This window comes from Crocodylus porosus, unplaced genomic scaffold (assembly GCF_001723895.1).
Source record: "Crocodylus porosus isolate Cpor-Errol unplaced genomic scaffold, CroPor_comp1, whole genome shotgun sequence".
Classification (NCBI taxonomy): Eukaryota; Metazoa; Chordata; order Crocodylia; family Crocodylidae; genus Crocodylus; species Crocodylus porosus.
Window position 1 is genome coordinate 33,321,987 of NW_017728910.1, and position 22,722 is coordinate 33,344,708.

The window sequence follows — 22,722 nt, forward strand, 5'->3', positions numbered from 1 at the left end:
ATCACTGCTCTACAAGAACTAGCTACCAGAGGCAGGAGAAATAATTTTGCCAGTGGTTTTCAGAGCTATTCAACATAAGATGAATTGTGTAACTGAAACATTCTTGGTTCAAGAAAGGATTAGGTTACAGTGGCTGTAAACAGAGCCTTTCATTTCTAATCTCGCTATTTTTTCCTCTCCAACAGCTATTTGTCTGTAGCACTCCCTGCCTCCCCCACCCTCAAACTCACCAGCCCTTTTTTTTTTTTTTAATGCATCTGAACAGATCCCCATCACCCTTGACATACATTTGTTCTTCTACTCTTCAGTTGCATACATCTGCCAGGGGAAAGGCAGGCAAGAATTGACAACATTCTAAGAAAAAAAGCATTTCCTAGTGTGCTTAGGATTACAGCAGTCCCCAGAAACTGTGACAAACAATTTCTTAGCCCCTATTTATCCATCCATGGCTAACCAGTGTTCAGCACAGACAGAATCTGAGAATTCTGTTGCCTAATGCTCATTGACCAAGTATAGAAATCTCTTCTAGTTCAGACTGAGCTGTTTCATGATTAAAGCCTACACAAACAATTAGGGAAAAGTAGCACTGATCATGCATCAGAAAGACTGCAGGATTTGGAATTAATCAGAAATCTAAATGGCTGCAAATTACTTTGGCATAAGCAGCCATGTTGAGAAAAGTTGGTCTATTCACAAACTGTTGGGCAGTTTTAAGGTAGGAAGGTGGGCAAAAACAAGTTTCTCAAAAGATGGATGAGAAAGCATGCACAAAACTCAATGAGGAAGAAAATACCAGAAGTGGCAGAAATGATGCAAGGAAACAAAGCATAAATTAAATAAAGGAATGTTTAATCAAGACAATTCTCATTTTATTTTTAATCTAAAGTTCTTCCCCTTGGGGAATTTAAAATTTTTATTGGAAAAGTAAAACCTACTCTTACAATAAATGAGACCATTTCTTTCAAGCAGCTCTGAAGTACAACTGTTACCAGGACACTATGCCATTAACAATTTTAAAAGAAATTGTTTCATACAGATAGTTTTGAACTAAAAAAAGTTTTAAAATGACATTGTATAGGTTTTATATGTGCTCCACATACTGCAAGCAACTAACAATATGGTGAGATTCAATTCCTCAACTGGAAGACCAAATATTACATGTATACACAATACCTGCACAGTGACAGCACAAGACAAACTAGTTGAACACTTAAATAAATTTCAAAAATCCAAACCAACACTTTTAAAATCCACTTTATTTCCATTCCCCCCACCCACCCAATACAGAACTTAAGGCATTTCCACATACATACACACGCAAAATTCTTGCAAAGTTTTGTGGTTTTCTTTTCTTTATCTTGGTCAGATACCATTTATTCTCATCACTTATCCCTAAACGTGTGTCAGCATTCATATATGACAGTTAAACCAGTGTTAAATCAGTACAATATTTACACAGCATAGCACATAAGCTTGAGACACTCACTTGGGGATAAAACCATATTTTTAAAATAGGAGAAAGACCACCATTATTACATGTCTGGCATTAGCTATTTACAGGTTCCTAATACGGCATAATTATGGTCTGTACACTGGTTCAATGAGGCAAACAGAAGCATGGACTACAGTTATTTTACGTGGGATTTTAAATGCAGTTTGGAAGCACATTATTATGCTACCCTGAATGCCACATGCCACCCCAAAATTCTTCAAGGTGATCTTAAATCCTAAAATGGCAGGTCCTGTTGATAGAAAAAAACAAAACCAAAAAAACACCCAACCAACCAACCAAAAAACCCAAACAAACTAAAAAACCCAGACAGACAACATAATATTTACTTTATGGTGATTTTCTGACTGCTAGTCAGACATCTGAACTTTGAAGGAAATTCGTCCCAGAAACTTGTCACGGTCATCTTCATTTTTTAAATTGGGTGAGCCCAGGATCTTACACTCAATTGTTATTTCTTCTTTGGTACTGTTGGAGTTAATTGCTAGCTGAACAGCCACTAGTGGCTGTAGATAATGAGCCTGGTAAACAGAGATGGGGAAAAACAGGTTTTAGATACTACAGCTCATCACCAAACATAACAATTAAGATTACAATACCATTCCACCAACTAAAGTACTGGACCAAACAAAAGGGACCAAATTCTACAAAACTTATGCCAAATCATTCAGTTACAATTTGTTTTGTATAAGAGTGAGATAATTTGGCTTAAGTTCTTCATGCTAATGATCAACTGACTAATTCTGCATAAACAGTAACAGAGAAGATTGTGAAGAGGCAAATGGGAATTAGGTACCTGTTTCTACAGAATGAATAAAAAAAGCTTTTCTGTCTTCCATGTCTTTGAAAAATCTAAGCCTCTGTGTGAGCTCAAAAAGAATATCTGCTTCACTTGCATCTAAAGTCCATTTTTCTTAAAGAGATAGATACTTCTTAAAAAGTAGCTTCTTAAGAACTTGAATGTAGCAACAGGTTCCCCTTTGTACTTCAGCTTCTTTCTTTATGCGCATCCATTACTCTTTTTCATGTTTCAATGGTATGCTTAAAGGCCTATGGTGGAGCTAACATTTACATTTTTTAGACTTCGACTTTAGGAACTTAACTAGCAATCACTCTTTCCAAAGTATCAATAAGCTAGTTTTTGGTAGAATCCTCCCAGACATGCTGACTTTACATTCTGGTCTTGGTTATTCTTTAGAGAAGCTATAGTTTTTTAATCAATTCCTACTGTCAAAGTTAAAATACGGGAAGAAATTACACTAAAAATAATGTTGCAACTAAAAATAATCCAAATCAAATTGCAAATATGGAACTATTAACTACAATATATATAACTTTCAGAGAACAGTTTTAAAGTTCATTATAGAGATTCAGCTAGCAAAAAAATGATTTTAATAGCTTTAGGATCAGTTTAGTAAACCCATATTTTACACACATGCTGTTATCAGTGCTTATATAGATCCAGGTTAGTTATTTCAGAAGTTCTTAGTAGCCGAGTGCATCCATTTTTGGCTGAACAACTTAAGACACTTTAAAAAAGGTCCAGATTAAAAAAGATGGATAGTTAGGAGGTACAGAAATACATTTTTAGAACTCTGCAAAGCAATTAATCCCTTAAAAGGTGGTGGCCTGAGGAAGACTATCAACTCAATTACTGCAACAAATTGTGTAGCTAGATCTAGCAAATAGTGGGAAAGTCTTGTGTATGCGTGTTTCTCAAGATTAGAGCAAATTACTGCACAGTAAGCATCACTGTCTACACAAGTAGATGTTCACTGCACAGTAATTTCCTCTAATAAATAAAAGTAAAATGTGCTAGCTGTAAATACAAATAGCAAATTTACTCGGGAGTAATTACTGCACAGTATGGCACACATAGAAGGCCGAAAGGGAGCATATTTGCTCCTGGTCCACCAGGCAGCAGGAGAGCTGCCTGCTGCCAGGGTGGGCTCCACCACAGAAACCCAGATGGGGACAATGTCCCCTGACCCCAGCAGCATGGAGCTCCCAGCCCCTGTTCTGCAATCAAGGAGTGGAGACTGGGAGAGATTGTTATCTCCCCACTATAGAAAGGGTGGGGACAAGTTGGAGAGAGTCCAGCAGAGGGCAATGAAAATGGTTCGGAGGCTGGGGCATATGACTTATGAGGAGAGACAGAGGAAACTGGGTTTATTTAGTTTGCAGAAGAGAAGACAGACAGAGGATTTGATAGCAGTCCTTAATTACCTGAATGGTGGTTTCAAAAAGGATGGAACTAGACTGTTCTTAGTGGTGGCAGGTGACAGAAAAGAGAGCAACGGTCTCAAGTTCCAGCAGGGGAGGTTTAGGTTGGATATTAGGAAAAACTCTCTCACTAGGAGGGTGAGGAAGCACTGGAACAGGTTACCTAGAGAGACAGTGGAATCTCCATCCTTTTGAGGTTTAAGGCCCACCTCAACAAAGCCCTGGCAGAAAATCCCGTGCCTTTTGAGGTCCCTTTCAACTCTAATTTTTTATGATTCTAAACACTCTCCCAGCCCCTGCTCCATGAGCACAGAGTAGGAGCTGGGAGCTCCCTGCATAGGAAATGTTCCCCGTCCAGCCTGGAGCTTGCTGGGACCTGCCACCAATGACCAGGACAGTTCCAGGTAGCCCTGGGTTGTACAGGGAGGTCAGCACATGCAGCCTGGAGGTGGCTGGGGACTGTCCCATTTTGGGCAATCACTAACCAGCTCCAGGCTGCACACGCAGACTTACTTGGGCAGCCCAGGGACTGTCCCTGTCAGGAGCAGGTCCCAGTCCCATGCCCCGATCAGGCAATCAAGGCACACAGCTTGGAAAGAGCTGCAGGGGAGCTGCCCCACCAGCAGATCAGAGCAGTAAATCTAATACGTATGACAACAAGTAAACTAGTATCACAGAGAAAAAGTCGTAGTTAAATTAGAAAAAAATATGACCAGTACAACTTCAGGTGGGCAAGAAACCAATGAAAGGTACAAAACAAAAAACAAAACACAAAAAAACACCAGGTTGTGCTAATTGGGCAGAGGCAGGATACTAGTGGTATTTTCATTCAGCTGGTACAAAAAAGAACACGTCAAATTAACTTGATGGTACAAAGCTGGGAAATTTAAAATCAACAGATATGAGGATCGATGCATCTTACAGAAAAGAACCGACTGACCTTAAAGACTGGAATAGGAACAGGATGAAATTCAGTAGCATGAAATGCAAAGCCATATATTTAGAACCACCATTGATTGAGTGGGAGCTCAAAAGTTGGAAATAATAAAGGAGAAGGACCTGGTGTACTAGTTGATTACATAATGACATGAACCACCACACTGACAAATTTGCTATTTTCATAGCTGCAGTCTTAGGATGCATTTGTCAAAGCATTTCAAGCAGAGACGGAGAAATACTAAAAATGCCACCAGAAGTAGTATTGAATCATCATAGAATCACAGAATCATAGAAGTAGGGTCAGAAGGGACCTTGTAGATCTTCAAGTCTGACTCCCTGCCTGGGTGAAGGGCCTTAGATGAAATACCACATCCACTTCTGCTTCTTCACTGTTCAAGGTACACGAACTCAGGTAGAAGTAAGGGCACAGGAGAGCTAGTAGGGTGATCAGGTGAATGGACATCATAGGAGAACTTGGCTTATTATGACTAGCAAAACATTGTACTCCATAAGTACAGCAAGATAAGCAACAGCTTCTTAAAAGTACAAACCAACCAAAAATAATTTTAGGTTGGTAATTAGGTTTCTAACCACAGGGGATTCTGGAACAGCCCACCAACATCAGTACAAAAAACATCCTAACTTGTTTTAAACTGGAGGTTGGTGAGTTTATGAAAGGAATTGACACAGATTTCTAAAGGGAAAACCCTATGGCCCTACAGCTTTCAACTAAAATGTTGTAATCATTCAAAAAAGTGGGTTCCTTTTAAATAAGCCTGTTCACCGAGTCTATGCAGCAGAGTTTCCAAAACTATAACTATGTTTGTCTGCATACATTTAGTATGAAACAGCATATCAGCAAATTATACAAAAATATCTATGCAGCTCTCACAAGGGACAGAATAAATAAAGAATGTGTGTGCTGAACGAATCTAAGTTAAAACAATGTACAAGCTGAGATGTAAACCAAAGACTTAAGTTTAACACAGCTATTAACTACATTTAACTATACTGTATGTGGGCACAATGGCAATAACTAGTTACTAATTATTAAAAACAGTAAGCTGGCCTATGTGGAATGCCTGCTTTTATGTCCAAAGGATGCCTAGTAAAACAGCGAGTACACTGTACACTGAGTACATTGAAATTACATTAGAAAAAATATGGCTTATTATCTTAAGGTAATAAAGCTCAATTTATTCACCTGTGCCTAGGAAAACTGAACCCAAGGTCTTACCAGGTTACATAAAATATATCTGCATATAGAATACTATACATGTATACTTCACTGTAAATTCTCAACCTGAACACTATAAAATGAACCATTCTAGAAATGTGGTAACAATACACAAAATAAAAGGATCAGTTAAAATACTTACATGCAGCTTTTTTCCATAGTATGGGAAATACATTAAGTCAATTGTACCCCCAGCAGGAAAATAAGTTATCTGAACTTTGCCTTCTTCCTATGGTTGAAGAAAAGTCAACAGATACGTTTTATTAATATTTTTTTTTAGATTTTTGTTTTAATTAACTAATGATTAGGTGCAAACCCGCAAAACCAATATTGGATTACTGTAGTACTACAATAGCTGGTAAAAGGCAGGCAGGAGAGACTGGGGCCACTGCTGGCAGAAGTTGTCAATGCCTCACTTCAGGAGGACAGCATGCCAATATTCTTAAGTCTGTGACTGTCCAGTCCTTATTCAAGAGGCTGTCTACTGGTGCTGACACCCCAGCCAGCTCTCTTTTTGTCTTATCTGACCAAGGCTCTGCAGTCTCGGTCCTTATCTGGTGCCTGGCTGTAATTGGGGATTCCATTAGAATGAACTAGTTGAAGCTGAATCCAGACAAGACAGTGAGGCTGGTGGTGGACACACCTCATAACTGTGGGGGAGCAGAAGGGACAGGGGGAGACTGGGACCATCTTTGACAGAACTTGCCTCCCCTTGTCTCTCAGGTTTGCAGCCTTGGTGTGCTCCTGGATCCTTCACTGCACCTAGATCTTCCAGCAGCAGCAGTGGCTAGGAGCACCTTTAACCAAGTCTATCTGGCAAGAAGCCTACAAACCTTTCTTTCAGATTCTCATCTGGCCACCATTATCCATGTTTTTGTAGCCTCAAGGGTAGACTACTGCAATGTGTTCTACATGTGGACCATCTGGTAGTTGCAACTGGTGCAGAATGCAGGTGTCCCATCTTCTCATGGGGATAGGTTGACAGCTGCATATAAAACTCAGTGCTCCAGAATCTGCAGTAACTTCAAACAGCATTCTGGGTGCAATTCACGGTGCTGGTTTTGACTTATGAGGCCCTATGTACATAGTTAAAGGACCACCTTTCCCTTGGGCTCCATCTCGACCCCTCCAGTCAGCTGAGAGCAATTTCCTGCAAGTACTATCAGCACACCAGCTTCCCACACATTTTTGACAAGTGAATCATCCTTAGCAGTTTGAGGCAGACCCAGAATTTCCAAAAGGGGTAGAAGTATGCTATACCACTCCTCAGACCATGAGATGGATAAGAGTGAGAAGTAGCCAAGCCCCTGGGCTAGCAGGGGACAGAGGACCCAGACAGGGATCAGGCACTTGAAGGGGGGAGGGGAGGAAGGGAATCCCTGTTGCCACCACCACTGTTCCTTGGTGACCCAGATATGGGGGAAGCCCCAGCCCCAAAGCCACTTCTGGCCCACTCTAGCCACAGACTTTAATGAGCCAGGCTCAGCCAGCCCCAGCTCCATGCCTGGCTAACTTCCCACAGCCTTCTCTTCCCCCCTGGTGTTTCCCACTGTCCAGAAGCAGGTATAAGGAAGAACCCAAGTGTTGCTGCTGCTGCACCTGGATAAAACTCAGCTCCCTGGACAGCTGCCTGCAGCTGGAGCACGGCAGAGCGGGGCTCTCAGGCTCCCCACTTGCTTGTGTCAACAGTGGTGACAGGGAGTGTGTTCCTCCTTCTAGCAATTGCTCCTGGCTATCAGGAAAACAGCAGGGGAGTGGAAAGAAGAAAAAGGAAGCTCCTGTAGTAACCTGTATAACTGCAACAGCTCTGGGGCTCCTTTCGCAACTGACAACAGAAGGGGAGAGTGTCTGCATCTATGCATGCCCCCCCCCCTATTGATAGTCACTCTTCAGCTTTGGCACATCTTCTGGAAGTACTGCACAACCTTTTATTTGGACAGACATTTAGGAAGCAAAACTAAGTTGGGGTACTGGTTATGTGTCTTTGCTATACATCTTATTTTAGCATTGAGTCCGTTTTTATGAATTAAATTTTTCCTCTTACTGTAATCTGCCCCGAGCCTTTGTTGGGAAGGACAGTATATAAATCCAACATGTAAATGGCTTCAAAAATAAAATACTCTCTCTTTGCCAACTACAAGTCTCATATACAGGTGTGCAATCTTCTGTATATCCAAGGAAGAGTAATGTTTACAAAACTAGAAAAAAGTCAAAACAATTAGAAGTTTTATCCATAAAACTTTAAAAGATTTAAGGACGAACTTCTTCTCTGTAAGGGTCAACAGAATCTGGAACGCTCCCAGCAGAGGTGGTACAGTCACCATCCTTGGAGGTGTTCAAGAGGAGGCTGGACAGGCACCTTGTTGAGCTTGTCCGAGCCCAATAACTTCCTGCCCATGGCAGGGGACTGGACTTGTAGAACTGAAAGGGACCTATAAGATCATCATCATTCTATGATATGCATGCCCTGGTGCTAAAATTCTCCCCATTAAGAACTCATATCTAGCATTAAGAAATGTTATTACCTCAAAAAGATTACTGGATTTTTTTCCCCAGTAAGACAGCAAGACAGTGGATACCTATAAAATAGGTTGTTAGCTGTCCCTGACAGTAGGATGGAAAATACAATACACCATTAAGTCGAAAGAGGTGGTGGTCTCTCTAGAAAAGCAGATGACCCCACAGACATCCCTTCAAATGGCTTTTCCACATACATTAACAGCAGCAGTTTTTCTAAAGCACACTAAAGAAAAGGGAACTACAGAATAAGACTTTTTAAAAGTAGACCTAAAAGAAGCTTAGGAAACTGGTAGGTAGGTGGACATTTTTGGAAAGAAATCTAATGGATAAAAGGAGTGCAACGTAGTTAGAAGTTGCTGTCATCATAAATATACAACAGCTAAATAAATCAAGGACTTGTCCTGTATGAAGTAACACACACATCTGAAGGCATGCAGTGAACTTAAATAGATTTGATTTTATAAAGTTCTCATACTTGAAGAAAAATGTTATTCTGAAAATTAATTCTGAAACTCCACACTGCAAATTTATCTTACCCATCATTTATATAACTAAGATGCAGCATGCAGAAAAAAAATAAAATATTGGTTATGAAATGGGAAAACAAAATTCAACTTGCACTACAGTAAAATACAAAAACTGAAATGTTAATGGGAAGTTACATGTATGCTTTTGTTCTCTGCTTTAATCTGAAAAATCGAAAAGATCTATCAAGTCTTAATGCCATGAAACACAGAGACCTTTTTGAACAAGCAGTCTCTTTATGAAAAATTCATTAAATATACTAAAATGGTAACCTACACATACAAACACATCCAATAAAAGAAAAAAGGGAGGACTTAAGAGTTTTAAAGAAAAAAATCCATAATGTTTATTTTTAGCATTTATGCTTTTCACTCCTTTCTAAAAGGAAGGGGGGAAAAAAAAAAAGTAACCAGATACTTATCTTGTATTCCAAACTCACCTTAGAAAAGCACTGTATATATGGTTCTCCTTCAGGCTTTAATCCGATTATCTGAAACACAGAAAGTAAAAAAAATATTTGTTTATGGAAATCTTCCCTGTTTTAGTTATGTAAGCTGAATGTATTTGCAGTGTGATAAATAGTATTATTGTGTAATGTGTGTATATATCTGAACATCTTTATTAACTGTGCAAAACACACAAAGCAGTCACCAAATTCCAGCTCTGCAGCCCCTGTAAAATTCATGACCACATCAAAATTGCATTTTCCCCTCCCAACTAAAATAGTGCCAAAAGATTCTCAGAGGTTGGATCAGACCCTCTGTTTCACTTATGCTGTGCCATTTAGTGTAGATGGGCAGGCAAAAGTGCAACTGTTTAGAACAGGGGTGGGCAATTGTTTTGTGCAGAGGGCCACTTACTGAGTTTTGGCAAGCCATGGAGGGCCGCATGATAGGCAGCCGGGGGCAGATAAATATTAAATTTTTTTAGGTTCCCCATGGGCCGGACAGAATGGCCTGGCAAGCCGCATCCGGTCCGCGGGACGCATTTTACCCACCCCTGGTTTAGAACTTAGTAAAGAACTCTGATGAAGCACGATTAGAAATGGAATTCCCCGTCTACTCTTTACATTGTATTGGTCCTGCAGAAGAAAAAATAGCAACAGCAAAATAACCCAAATCCCTATTTTCTTGTTAAAGAAAATAATTGAATACACACAAATTTGTTGAACGAGAGCCCCATTTTAAACAAGATTAGAAGTAATATCCAAAATACCCAATTACTCCTCAAAATAGGTCTAATAGCCACAGTTACCAGGAACTCTTTACTTCAAATTATGCATGTAATGTTATAGGTTAATCCATATGGTACGTAAAAAACAGCCAACTATGACGTACGCATTCAATTATTGGCAAGTAAAATACCCATTTACCTACCTACTTGGTGTTCAACACAATTTAAGAGTTAAGTATATACCATTACATATCCCTGACTCAAATACATTTTAGTATTGTACACAAATTGTATTTCACTTCAAGCTTTTGTAAAGCCTGCTAGAAAGAACAGTGGGCATAGAGCACCATCTTAGGATTTCAGGAATTTTGACTACGGGAAACAAAGAATTAGGGATTTAAGAACTTCATAAGCACCTGTCTATCCTCCAATTCAGTTATTTTAGTAAATGGACATATACTTCATAATACAGAAATATTACACTAAAACGGACAGGAAAGGGAATCTGGCCATTCTCTGTAGTAGGTTGTTTTGTTTTAAGTATGTAGAAAAAGTAAAATTTAAAACTTGAGACAATCAGTCTATGCACTTACTCTATTCATTTTCACAAGTACACATGGAGTTCCTTTAGCATAGCCAAAATTCTCATCTTCAAGTCCAGAGCATGGTCCAAGCTGAGTACGATTAAATCGACATGCCTTTTTACCAAGATCCTCCTTCTGCTCAAACAGTTGTCCTGAAGTACATACTACGTTTCTGGATTGCTTTGAATCATTATATGCTATTTAAAAAATAAAATAAAAAATTATATATTCTACAGAAACAAAATGCCAAACAACAAGCTACTTCAAGGTCTTAAGACTTTATTAGCTTCAATGTACAAAACACTACATAGTTTCATAGTTAGGGGCTGGAAAGGACCTTACAGATCATTGGGTCCAGCCCCCATGCATGCGGGCAGGAAAGACTGCTGGGATCGGATGACCCTAGCAAGATGGGTGCCAAGATGCTTTCTGAAGATCACCAGGGTGGATGACTGAGGGGAACCTGTTCCAAACCCTCAGCACTCAACTTGTAAAGCTTATGTCTAGCCTGAAGCAATCCTCAAATGAGCTTGTGCCCATTATTTCTTGTCCTCCCCTGGGAGGCCTTAGTGAACTGATGCTTCCCCAGGCCCTGATGCCCTTGATACACTTATAGACTGCCACCAAGTCCCTTCCAAGTCTTCTCTTCTCCATGCTGAACAGTCCCAAGTCTTGTAGCCTCTCCTCATAGGACCTGGACTCTAGGCCTCTTATCATGCGTATGGCCCTCTCACACTTCTCCATGTCCTTCCTGAAGTGTGGCATCCAGAACTGGACACAGAACTCCAGCTGTGATCTCACCAAGGCCAAGTAGAGGGGGGATGACACCCTTAGCGTTGCTTGAGATGCCTTGGTAGATGCATGCCAGTGTTTGGTTAGGTCTGCCAGCTACGGTATCACACTGGCGGCTCATGTTCATTTTGTTGTCCATCACAAAACCCAGGTCTCATTCAGATGTGGTGCTAGCAAGTGTAGCGCTGCTAAGTCTGCAAGTATGCTGTGGATTCTCTTTCCCCAGATGGAGCACTTAACAGTTCTCTGTATTAGATGACATCTGGTTGAGGTCCACCCACCTCATGAGCCAGCATATTTACTGCTGGACTTAAAGGCAAATTAAATTTGGTTTTGCTAGTTCAATTGCAAATCTGAACTATAGTAGATTTCAAGAATAAAGTATTGCTTTTGTTTCCAAAATACACTGCAACCTTTTTACAAGTTTTCTACCCTCTCTTTATACACAAGATAGAAAAAGGGCTGCATATAAAGCAATGAAATTGAATAAGCAGGCAACGGGGCTTCTCTGCCCCAAATTTCTAACAGTATAAGCAAAACAAGACTTTAAAATAAAAGTATATAGGTAACTTAAACACTGAAGTGGAGGGTGCCTCTGGGGAGTGAGGAATTAAAAAAAAAAATCAAGGCTAGCACAACCACAGCCCTAATTTCTAACTAAGGAAACAAGAAAAAAAAAGTACTTTAAATCTCATTTATTCTCATTGCTTTACACATGTTTGCAAGATAATGTTAAGATGAACAATTTTACATAAAGCACAGCCTAAAAAAAAAAACAATATAAATTTGTAAAGTTTTCAGCTTGAAAATAAGAAAATAATTTCTCAGATATACACAGTAGCAAAACCTATCTTGAGGTATATTGTTATTAACAGACAACGTCAGCAATTTACATATATTAAGCTGGACTTCAAATTACTTCCCAAGCCCCTTCATTTCAAATCACAGTATCAGTACTGTTAGAAGTGCACTGGAAGCAGAAAAACCTAAGAGAAAGTAAAGTACATAAATCAGATGGTCACAAAAAGCTTAAATCAACAAGTGAGCAATGTGCCATCTTCACCACCACTCAGAAAACAGGTGTACCCTGAGCAGATGTACCATAACATGGGGACAGAACTACCAGTCTTGCAACTACTGTCTTGTAGAAGCAGATAAATCACAAGACACAAAAAACTCTTCCTAGGACTTCACACTACTGACAGCAGAAAAATGCAGTTCTCATATGCTTTAGAAGACTAGCACAACTACTGGCAAAAAGGAGATACTGTAGAAAACAGAAATATACCAATAGCCTCTAATCTGCTAAATTGTTGAAAATATGAAATAATCTAGGAGCAATATCTAAAATAGGTGACCATGGAACCAGATTTTGAAAGATGCATGCATTTCTGCATACAAGTCACAGAAATTTACAAAGTTTCCTGCAGGTTGGATATATGCTATAGCTTTGCATATTCTAATGTTGTCAGATGTGAACAGTCTCAACCAATTCTTACTTCTTGCTGTTAAAACATGCGATTGAAGAGTTACATTTGTGCAATGACACTGGGACCTGGCAGCTCAAAATAAAAGACTGCAAGATTCAAGCATAGGTCAAGACCTCCATGTTATAGAATCTGTCTCAGAGTAACTGACAAAAGATAAACTTAAGTGAGGAGGCCTAAATGGTAACCAAACTGTAAAAATAAACTGCTGCTGCAGTTGATAAAGGTTAAAGAAGCATAGAGACCAACCTGTCAAAGGTTACCTGATGGCAAGGGAACACCATTATGATAGTTTCATTCTAACACAAGAGGTATAAAAAAAAGTCTTTAAGACCAGCAAGTCTCTCTCCTGGAACTATCATGGTACTAGGAGAAAGAGCCTTTTAGGACTCTTGGGTCCTTAGCCCAACTCTGACACACATAAGTCCCTCAAATTATTCCTCACTGGTAGGACGCAGTATACAGAATTCTCAGCACCACGAGCTCCCTAGATAAGCAATTATTAACCAAGGTGCCATGAGATTCTTGTAAAGGTGCAATAAAATATTAGCACTGTTAGGTATACAAATGCCTACACAATTCATTAGATAGCCTAATAGATTTTAAATAGAAATTCATAGTGTTAAAAACATTCTAACCTGTTGGGGTCTGAGGTCTTTACAGCAAAAAAGAACTGATCTATTTTTTGATTATGGAAAATTAAAGGAGTAAGCCAGCAACCACTATTTTCCTAGGCATGCCTTGAGTTTAAGCTTGAGAAAACATTGCCTCTGATAAACCAGCTGACTACCATCAAGGTTCCTTCTAAGCCACGCGTGTGCGCAGCTGCGCACAACTTGAAAAGGCTGTGAGTGGCCACACTTTAAGGCCACGCACCAGGAGAGGTTGGGGCAAGAGCCTGGCGCGGGCTCCGCTGGTTCCAGGGAAGCGCTCCACTCTACCACATCAGGGCCCAGGAGTGGAGCACTTCCTCAGAGCCTGCGCTAGCCCCCTGCCCCGGCCTCCAGGCCCCAGCAATAAGTGTTCCATGCCAGAACGAGGCGGCACACTCACAGACCACTACTCCTTAGAGGGAACACTTACTACCATCAGAGAAAACGAGTCCTAGGTCTCAGTGACAAGCACTCAGCATAAGGTATCCCAAGATACCATTCAACTCCTTTGGATCTCTTTCCTATAGCTACAAGTACTTTGTACATTTTTATAAATATGCTGCCACAACAAGAGTACAGTACAAAGCCTACAGTTTTTGCCTCTGCCATCAAAGAAAAAGAAACCCGTAGTGCAAAGTGATCATTGTTACCATCTCACAGAACTTATAGTACTAAGGAAGATGCAAGTGACTGGGAGTTAGAGTATGGAAGGCACTGGGACAGAGACCAGTAAGGGAAATGGGAAGAGAGGGCAGTGAAATAGTACTGCTCCATGGCAGAGACAAAGATCAAATAAGGCAGGCAAGGAGCAGGTAGGCTAGGAATGGGGAGAAGCAGCATGGTGCTCTCCAGCAGTGAGGAGCCAGAATCCTTGCATTGATTGCCCACAAATTGAGACAAATGAAAGGGCAAAAGTGGGTGTCAGTGAGGGAAAGGGGGGCAGGGGAAGGAGAACTAGCTTGTGGGGAGAAGGGTGGGGGGGAAAGGGCGACACCAGGACGACATAGATGGGGACAAGAGAAAATGGGATGAAGGAGTAAAGGGTGGAAAAAAGATAAGACTGGGATAAGGGAAGGTTAGCAAGGACCTGCTCATTTACATGCAAAAATTATCTACTCTGAGAACAAATTAAGTAGTATATTGAAAAGACATAAGAGGAACTCCAGCTTCGTTTGTGGCAGAAGCAGAAGAGGGGAGTTTGGTCTTAGGCTCTTCAAACTGGGCACACAGAATTATCAGCTATTTGTAACATCTATGTCTGTACAGCTACCCCTCATCTGCAACCAAAGTACCAAGGTTTCATTTGACAGGTAAGTTGTAAAAATAAAACAAATTAATACAGTATTTGTAAACTGATACCGTGACAAATAACACAGACTATCTTCAAGGAGGGAAAAAAACCACCAACACCTCACTTCAGAACATGGAACAAGAGCATCAAAGTAGTGTTCATTAAGTGAGCGCTGCCCCCCTCCTGCGCACTGAAGAAAACAGTCATCCTGTGACAAAAGCATTATTAAGTCATGTAATTTAATAAAGTGTCATAATGGACACAAAGCATCTTATCTTTGCTGTCATAAAGTGAGTGCTTGACTTAGCAGCCGTTACTTTCTTTCAACTTAAGCTCTACTCATGTGCCCATATTACCTAAAAAACAGAAACCAACGCAGTGAATACCATGAATAAGCTTAAAGTAACTGCCCTTTCTTCATTCACCTCACCTGATGTTATCTTCCCTCACCATGTTCTAACTTTGATTGTGATTTTTTTGTCAAGATTTATATGCCTATATCATGTACCACTGTGACACTGAAATACTGTGCACTATTTTTATGCAGTGTTTGTGCACATCTGTTTTTTTAAACCAGCTTAAACTCGCTTTTGAATTCTTGTTGCTATATGAGGCAATTTCTCCCTTGCTTGTGCAACCATAGAGTTCTCTGATATTGAAACAGAAAAAGGTGACAAAATTCAGATGTCTTAAAGCCTTATTTTCAAAAATCACAAGTGACATGCGATCAGTGCTCAAAGTGGGCCACCAGAATTCAAAACATTTGGATACTGTTACCAGCTTGCTACTGGAATACTTGGACAAATCACCCCTCTCTGTTACTTAGGTTTCTTATCTGGAGGAGGGAATAATGATACTTACTTCCTTTGTAAAACACTTGGACTCTATGGATAAATACCACCAAAATCTAGCAGAAGCACCTAGTAACATTCCAAGAACTAACTTCAAAACAAAACTTATCTAACCTTGTAGCAGACCAAATGAAAATACATTTTACAGTAAGTATGCCCTAAAGAAGAATATTTTGAGCAGCTTTACTGTAGTTATAAAGGTTTTAATTAAAACATTAAATAACAATAAAACATTTGCACTTACATGCAAGAAAATTTCTAAGTGAAGCAGTGTACGTCTCATACGACCGAGAGTCAGACTTGTTAAAAGCAAATTCCAATGCATTGACTGGCTTTGGTGAAATCATAAGTCCTTAAGAGAGAAAAAAAAAAAGTGTAAGTAAGGAACTGAACAACTTTTCCCCTGACCTTCACTTTTTAGAAAAGTATTTCTCAAATTATGAATATGATATATACTGGGATAATCCCTATAGCATTTAAAATTCAATTTGCTATATCCATCTAATTTGTATAAAATATCAAAAATCAGAAGAACCTTAAAAACTAAAATATTCAGTTAAAACGCGCCATCAAAACCCAAATGACTGAACAGCAAAATTAGCAACTTAATTACTTGAAGCTTCCATTCAATAAGTTTATTGATTCCAGTTTGACATTACACTTCCCATTTCAAACATAATTTTACCATGTATTCTTAGGGTAAATCACATTCAGTTTTACACAATAAAAACAAGTTCAACAAAACAGCCCACAATACACTATTCATGCCTTCAGTTTCTTTGCAGCTATGTGGGAACAAATCTGGCTATTCTTATATACTCTTAATTCCATTATACATTTGTTTCAAAGTAATGAGACAATTTTATTTTCCAGTTACTTCCTCTCTATGTTTGTAATATGCCAGTTTTAAAAGAAGTGGTTCAAAGCTGCAAACATTTAAAGCATGCTGTAATGGAAAAAGCTCTCTCTTTTTTTTTTTTTAAACATACAAATTTTCATCTCAACGACAAATTTTCAGGTCTCTCTATCATGCATGGAGGTGCCTTAAAAGGTTCTCCAGCCCAGCCTGAAAAGGCTAAGTGTTCCTTTCTGCCCTCTCACTACACACCAGAAGTGCAGATGGAAGGGCTATTTCTTTAGTAGAACTAAAACATTTGATTTGTTGAGAGTGTACTTTTTATTCACACTGTTTAACTGTTTTGAGAAGGAATAAAAAAAATTGTTAAAAATTCATTATCCACTCACCCCATCTTTAGTTAAAGCTGAGAAAGGCCACACATCTGAAACACCCAAAAAGTTATTGGTAAAATGAAGAAAGACTACACTAGACATTCCTGGTATTTGGAGGGTAGAGGGAACTCCTCCCAATGTTTTGTAGGCCTCTTTATACAATTTAAAAAGCAAAGAGGAACAGAAAAAAAATCCCCCCTCATCTGTAAATATAACATATATGTATACTACAAAGTTATTAAATAATTAAAAAGATTTTTCAGAAATCACATAGAAAGTGCAACTAGAGAGAGCAACCTATCAAAGAACTACTTAATTGCCTGGAGGAACCTTAGGAAGGCAAAGAAATTGGTGTAGCGTAATTTGTTAAAAATAGGGAAAGTACTTGGACAAGTTTTCTGACAAAAAAAAACTCCTTTGGATTTCATACTGTCCTTTTTTAAATGCACTTTGACTCAGTAATTTTTCTTAAGGCATTCACAAAAGCACACCTTGTGACCCCAGCACTCTTTCCTGCCTAGGCAGGGGGTCAGACACGATGATCTGTTGAGGTCCCTTCCAACCGTAGCATCTATGAAACCCCTGAGCCCAGTAGCCAATTTATTTCCTATCTGAATGCCAGCAGTACTAAATATACATCTACAGTCAGAATGGGGTTTGTTGTTTGATAAACTGCCTTCTGCTTCACTGTTACCCTTTAACCTCCACAATGAATCAGGATGCCAAGAGATGTTATAAAAATTAATAAGACCCAAAAAGGACAGTTACATGTCAGAAGGAGTGCTAGACAGAGAAGCTGCATCCCAAGGACTTGCATAAAATCTCCTGAGTGCATCTTGACTGCTATAAAGTGTAGACCACAAGGGTGGCTGTCAAGTTCTCCAACCCACAACTACCACTTATCCATCCACATTTATCCTGTAGTGGCTATTCCTCACAGATCAGGCATCTTCATGTCTATATCTAGTTATACCTATATACTATACATAAATACAAAGGATGCCCAAGCTGCAAAGAACAGTCATATAAAATTATGTTTATATGTCTAATTTTATTTTATTTAATTATTCATTGGGGGCCTTTAAGAGAAGGCTAGATAGGCATCTGGCTGGGGTCATCTAACCCCAGCAATCTTTCCTCCCTAGGCAAGGGGTCAAACTCGATTTGTTGAGGTCCCTTCCGACCATAGCATCTATGAATCTATGAAAAAATTATATAAATGTCAGGACGCAAGACAAAATTACATGTGGCTTAGAGTGCTTGGGTGAGAACCAAACATAAGCTAGGAGGGAGAGGCTGACTTAAAACAAGAATTTGTTAAGACCTGACATTTAGGAGAGCTGGGGGGGGATGGGAAAGGGCAGGCTAAGGCAAGCTAATGTAAATGTCTTAATGCAATGTAGTAAGGTTTAGGCTGAAAGGCAGTTTAGATATAGCCTCAGAGAACAGGACAGCAAACTTTCTTCCAGAAATAACTAGCCAAAAAATGTGTGCAATGGCAAATTTGGCTCCATGAGTGCAGTTTGGGAAGAATACTCAACAGGAAGCTCACCTAACTTGTAACAAACCAAGATTCATGATCTGTTATTACTTCCAAATAGTAGATAAGCCACATTTTTACAGTTGTCATGAACTGACTAGATGTCAAATACATTTTTATTTGACAGATATTGCTATATCCCAATGCACAATATGAATTAAATAAGTCAGTTTGATTTTTGTAACATGGAAAATAAAACCCTTGACCTACACCATCCAAGTTTAGCACATGGAATTTTATAAAATTAACATTTTTAGCCAGGAACATGATATCTGTACTGTGATTGGAAAAAGTGGCAGTTTCATTGATATCTTCAATTATTCAAAAATGAATTGCTGTAAGAAACTTTTATTGCTATAATAAGTTAGAAAAGTATGTGAAACAAATTAAAGTTAACATACCTGGTAAAACTTTGGATACAACCTTAAAGGCAAGGTTCATTGTTCAAAGAAAATAGGCACAGGCACAGACAAAGTATCCTAAATAGCAAAAAGGTAAGAAGCATGCAATGGGACCCATTTTAAAAATTTACCTTCCTTTATGCCTGTATCATGGGGTGGGGGGAAATAATCACAAAATATTGGGATTATCACTATCACCATAGTATTCCACCAGACTATGGAACAGAATCTATGGTAAAAAAACAATGGCAGGAAAAGAAAGTCATTCCGAAAAGACAAACTCGCACTAGATGGGATGGATTTAGATCAGGGATGGGGAAAATACAGCCCGTGGACTTCATCCAGCCTATGGCGAGACCTCCGGCCTGGTCCAGTCCTGGGGACAGCCCGGGATATGGCACATGCAGCCGGTCCTGTGCCTCCAGGCAAATGCAGCAGAGCTATGGCAGCGCAGCTCACTTTGTCTTCCCCACTGGCAGCATTATCCTTCTGCTGCTGCTGCCAGACCAGGCCCTGCTGCCTGGGCACCTAGACCCATCTGCCCTGCACCTGCCACTGGGGGCAGGACCTGCATAGGTAGGGCATACTCGGCCAGGCGGATGGGATGGGGCTGTGGGCAGGCATCCCACAGAGTAGGACCCTACAGTAGGGTCCAGGAACAGGACAGGGCTGAGATCATGGGGTGGGAACAGCATGGGGCTGGGGCCCAGGGCCAAGTCACAAACTGCTCCCTGCACATCCCTGTGACAGGCGCTGGTTCCATGTGCAGCAGTGTGCAGGGCCCAGATCATGGCTCTGCCCTGGCTTCACGCTGTCACAGCCCTGCACTCCCAGCCTAGGCACTGCCCACCCATGGTGCCATCCCAGCTGCCTGGCCAAGCATGGAGCAGAGCCACTTAGGGAGTTTAGGCAAGCTGTTGCAGGGGGAGAGGGAGGGGGAAGGGGATGGAGAGGTGGTGCTGACCCAGCCTGCAACAGCTCACCAAAATGCCCTAAGTGGCTTTTGGGCCCAAATAATTGCCCACTCCTGTATTTTTTAAAAACCATCTAAAACATGTCATTTTTACATCTTAAAACTATATATAGCATGTTCCAAAGAACTCTTGACCCCCTTACTAAAACAGTGTTACTAAAGATGGGCCCCATATCTAACCAAACAGCTGTTTAGAACTCAAAATGCCCATCTATCTTGTGTTTTGGCCCTCAGACCTCAATATTACTCACAGACTAGCTCTACATTATAGATCAAATGCAATTATAAAATCATATATAACTCCAGCTAGCCTACACAGAGCTTGGACACTTTGAAGCACCTTTAAAAATCCTGAGCTCACTCTTACCAGAAGTTTAATATTAATCAAACAAGGACTAAACCCAGCTTAAGGATGCAATTTTCTAAAGGACCACCCCCATCCCCACCTCCCATACACAAACCCATCCAACCGCTTGTAATGTTTGTGGTAAGGTGGTTCAAGATTTTAAGTCGCATATACTTTCTTCTGAAATTGTGCCTACAAATCACTTTAGGCTTCTCTGGCACAGACAGACTATATAGTTTATAGCCATCTTCACCGGCAAAATCGGGCTGCTACTTAGAACACAGCAAGGTATTTTCATGACATATTTCACTTTAGTCAAACTCCCTTAGATTGAAGTTATTCTTATGTATATAACTCTGTATCACTCTATAACAGTTTGCATACTATTTGTCTAAATACATTTATTTGAACCCCTAAAGCATTAGAAATGAAAGACTAAAACTTCAGGCTGAATGGCCAAACAACATACTCAACAATTCTCTGCTCTGTCCTCAAGAGCAAAACTCTGAGACAGGTGTCAAACTCAATACATCATCCATAAGTTTTATTTTTCCAATAATAAACAGTTATTCCCACTATTAATTTAAAAAGCTGGTTCTTTTGAAGTACTAAGCGCATTTGGTTTTTCACAAGCTGCACCCTGTTGTGTATAGCATCCAATTTTACTGTATCATTAGATACATAGATAATTTCTACCTAATAAGCTCTTCTATAGCACTTTTTCAACTGTAGATTTCAGAGTGCTTTATGTAGGCAGTGAGCATCAGTATCACCATTTACAGATAGAGGTGAACTGACCTTGAGCAAAGACACTTAACAGGTCAAAGGTCAGTAAATGATGCCAAAGGCTATTGAATGAGCTTATACTGCAAGTCTACAATAAGAGAACAGCACATTCACTGTCAAAGTCCTTCTTTAAAGCTTAAACAATTTAACTGCAGCATGTACTCAATCTTTAACTTCAGAGAACTTCACTCATCTAATCCTAATTTGAAATCCAAACAGAGCTAAAAACATAGTTACCTGGACTGGAAATCCGATCACGATATTTGGGAATATCACTGCTCAGCGTCTGAAGCATAACCCACATTGTGAATGTAAAGAGTGCTGCCAGGAAGCCATAAAATACCAAGTAAAACAACAAGATTAAACCTGTAAAAGTTAAAAGAATGCAAAAATCAACAAAATGTCTCTATTAAATTTAAACTAGATTCTAATTTTATTTTTGACAATCAGGACGAGAAGCCAAGAACTATAATCTGCACTGGAATCAAATTCCATGCATTCTTCTTACACACACGCACAGAGTTAATTCTTTGTTCATGAATCAGTAAAGAAACAAAAACTGAACTAAAGGAAGTCTCTTAGTATAATCATCATGATCCCACACATCACACAATATTCTGAACAATAGGATGCAGTTTTTGCAAACAATACTTTGATGTACTACAGCAGTTTTCTGGAAGTCAGCTGTACTTGCCAAGTACAGTGTGTACATTAGTGCAACAGAGCTAGTACACTAGCTATGTCTGGAATTACTCCCAGCAGAGTCATATATGAAGTACAGTGGAGTCACATCATACACGCATTTAACTTACGCGAATTAAACTATATGTGCTCGGCAAAAGAGAGAAAAATAACAATTTAAATAGTGCAGGCGATTCCGCCCGCCATTCCACTCAATAAGCGCATGCCCTGGAGTGAGCGTGAGATGGGAGATGTAAATCTGCTGTTCCCTCAATCAGTCTCAGTTCCCACATGCCTCTCATAGCGTGAGCATCTCACCACACGTAAATATGGCCGCAAAAAATCTAGCATCCGTGCCATCAAGATTCCATAATTTTGACTATACATGATTTTCGCTGTATGTGCTGACTTTAGAACCTAACCCCCATGTAAGATGCGACTCCACTGTAGTCAGAGGTTCACCGATATAAATCAGCCACATATCAGATCGACACTGACAAAAAGAAAATTAACATCATGAGCAATTAGATTTTTTTGGCCAGCATAGGCGATAATGTCACCAATAAATGCTGCATGCGTGCTCACAGCTAGGAATGAAGCCAGGCAACTTGCAGAGTAGCATTCGGCCATTAAGTCTGTTGGGGGGAAGGAGAGTGTGTGTGTGTGTGTGGGGGGGGGGTCAGATCAAGGCCCTCAATGAGGGAGGGAGCGGGGCAGGGGTAAATGTTGCCTAGCCAGGGCAGCGGATGTGACCCTGCTGGAAGTGGCTCCTCCAGGCAGCATGGGGGGGGGGGGTGGCTGTCCACTGCACACACCCCTGAGGGAGGCATGGGGGGCATGTGTCCCCTCAGACTTGTGTGTGGGGCGAGGGTGAGCTGCCTGCTGTGGGCTATGGGCCAAGGGTTACGCCAGCCTCTTCCCAGCAGGGGGGCTGAGCAAGGGCTGTGCTCCGAGTTGGTGGCAACACTGGGAAGGGGAGC

The 22,722-nt window shown here is 40.2% G+C and overlaps 1 protein-coding gene and 1 long non-coding RNA gene across 2 annotated transcripts in view; one reads left to right on the top strand and one right to left on the bottom strand.

Annotated features, from left to right (window-relative positions):
• Positions 1–828: 828 nt before the first annotated feature.
• Positions 829–22,722, bottom strand: part of ATP1B3 (ATPase Na+/K+ transporting subunit beta 3) — a 41,100-nt gene continuing 19,206 nt past the window's right edge. Inside the window, exons 2-7 of the mRNA XM_019532992.1 lie at positions 21,299–21,427; positions 16,030–16,137; positions 10,721–10,908; positions 9,394–9,444; positions 6,052–6,138; positions 829–2,031 (exon numbers count right to left, since the gene is read on the bottom strand). Of these exons, the coding sequence (XP_019388537.1) occupies positions 1,861–2,031; positions 6,052–6,138; positions 9,394–9,444; positions 10,721–10,908; positions 16,030–16,137; positions 21,299–21,427 (734 nt within the window). The 3' untranslated portion in view covers positions 829–1,860. The remainder of the gene's footprint in view (positions 2,032–6,051; positions 6,139–9,393; positions 9,445–10,720; positions 10,909–16,029; positions 16,138–21,298; positions 21,428–22,722) is intronic.
• On the top strand, positions 3,282–21,902 carry LOC109308596. The gene is made up of 3 exons (XR_002100646.1): positions 3,282–3,292; positions 4,074–4,078; positions 21,838–21,902. It is a non-coding gene; the product is annotated as an uncharacterized LOC109308596 (long non-coding RNA).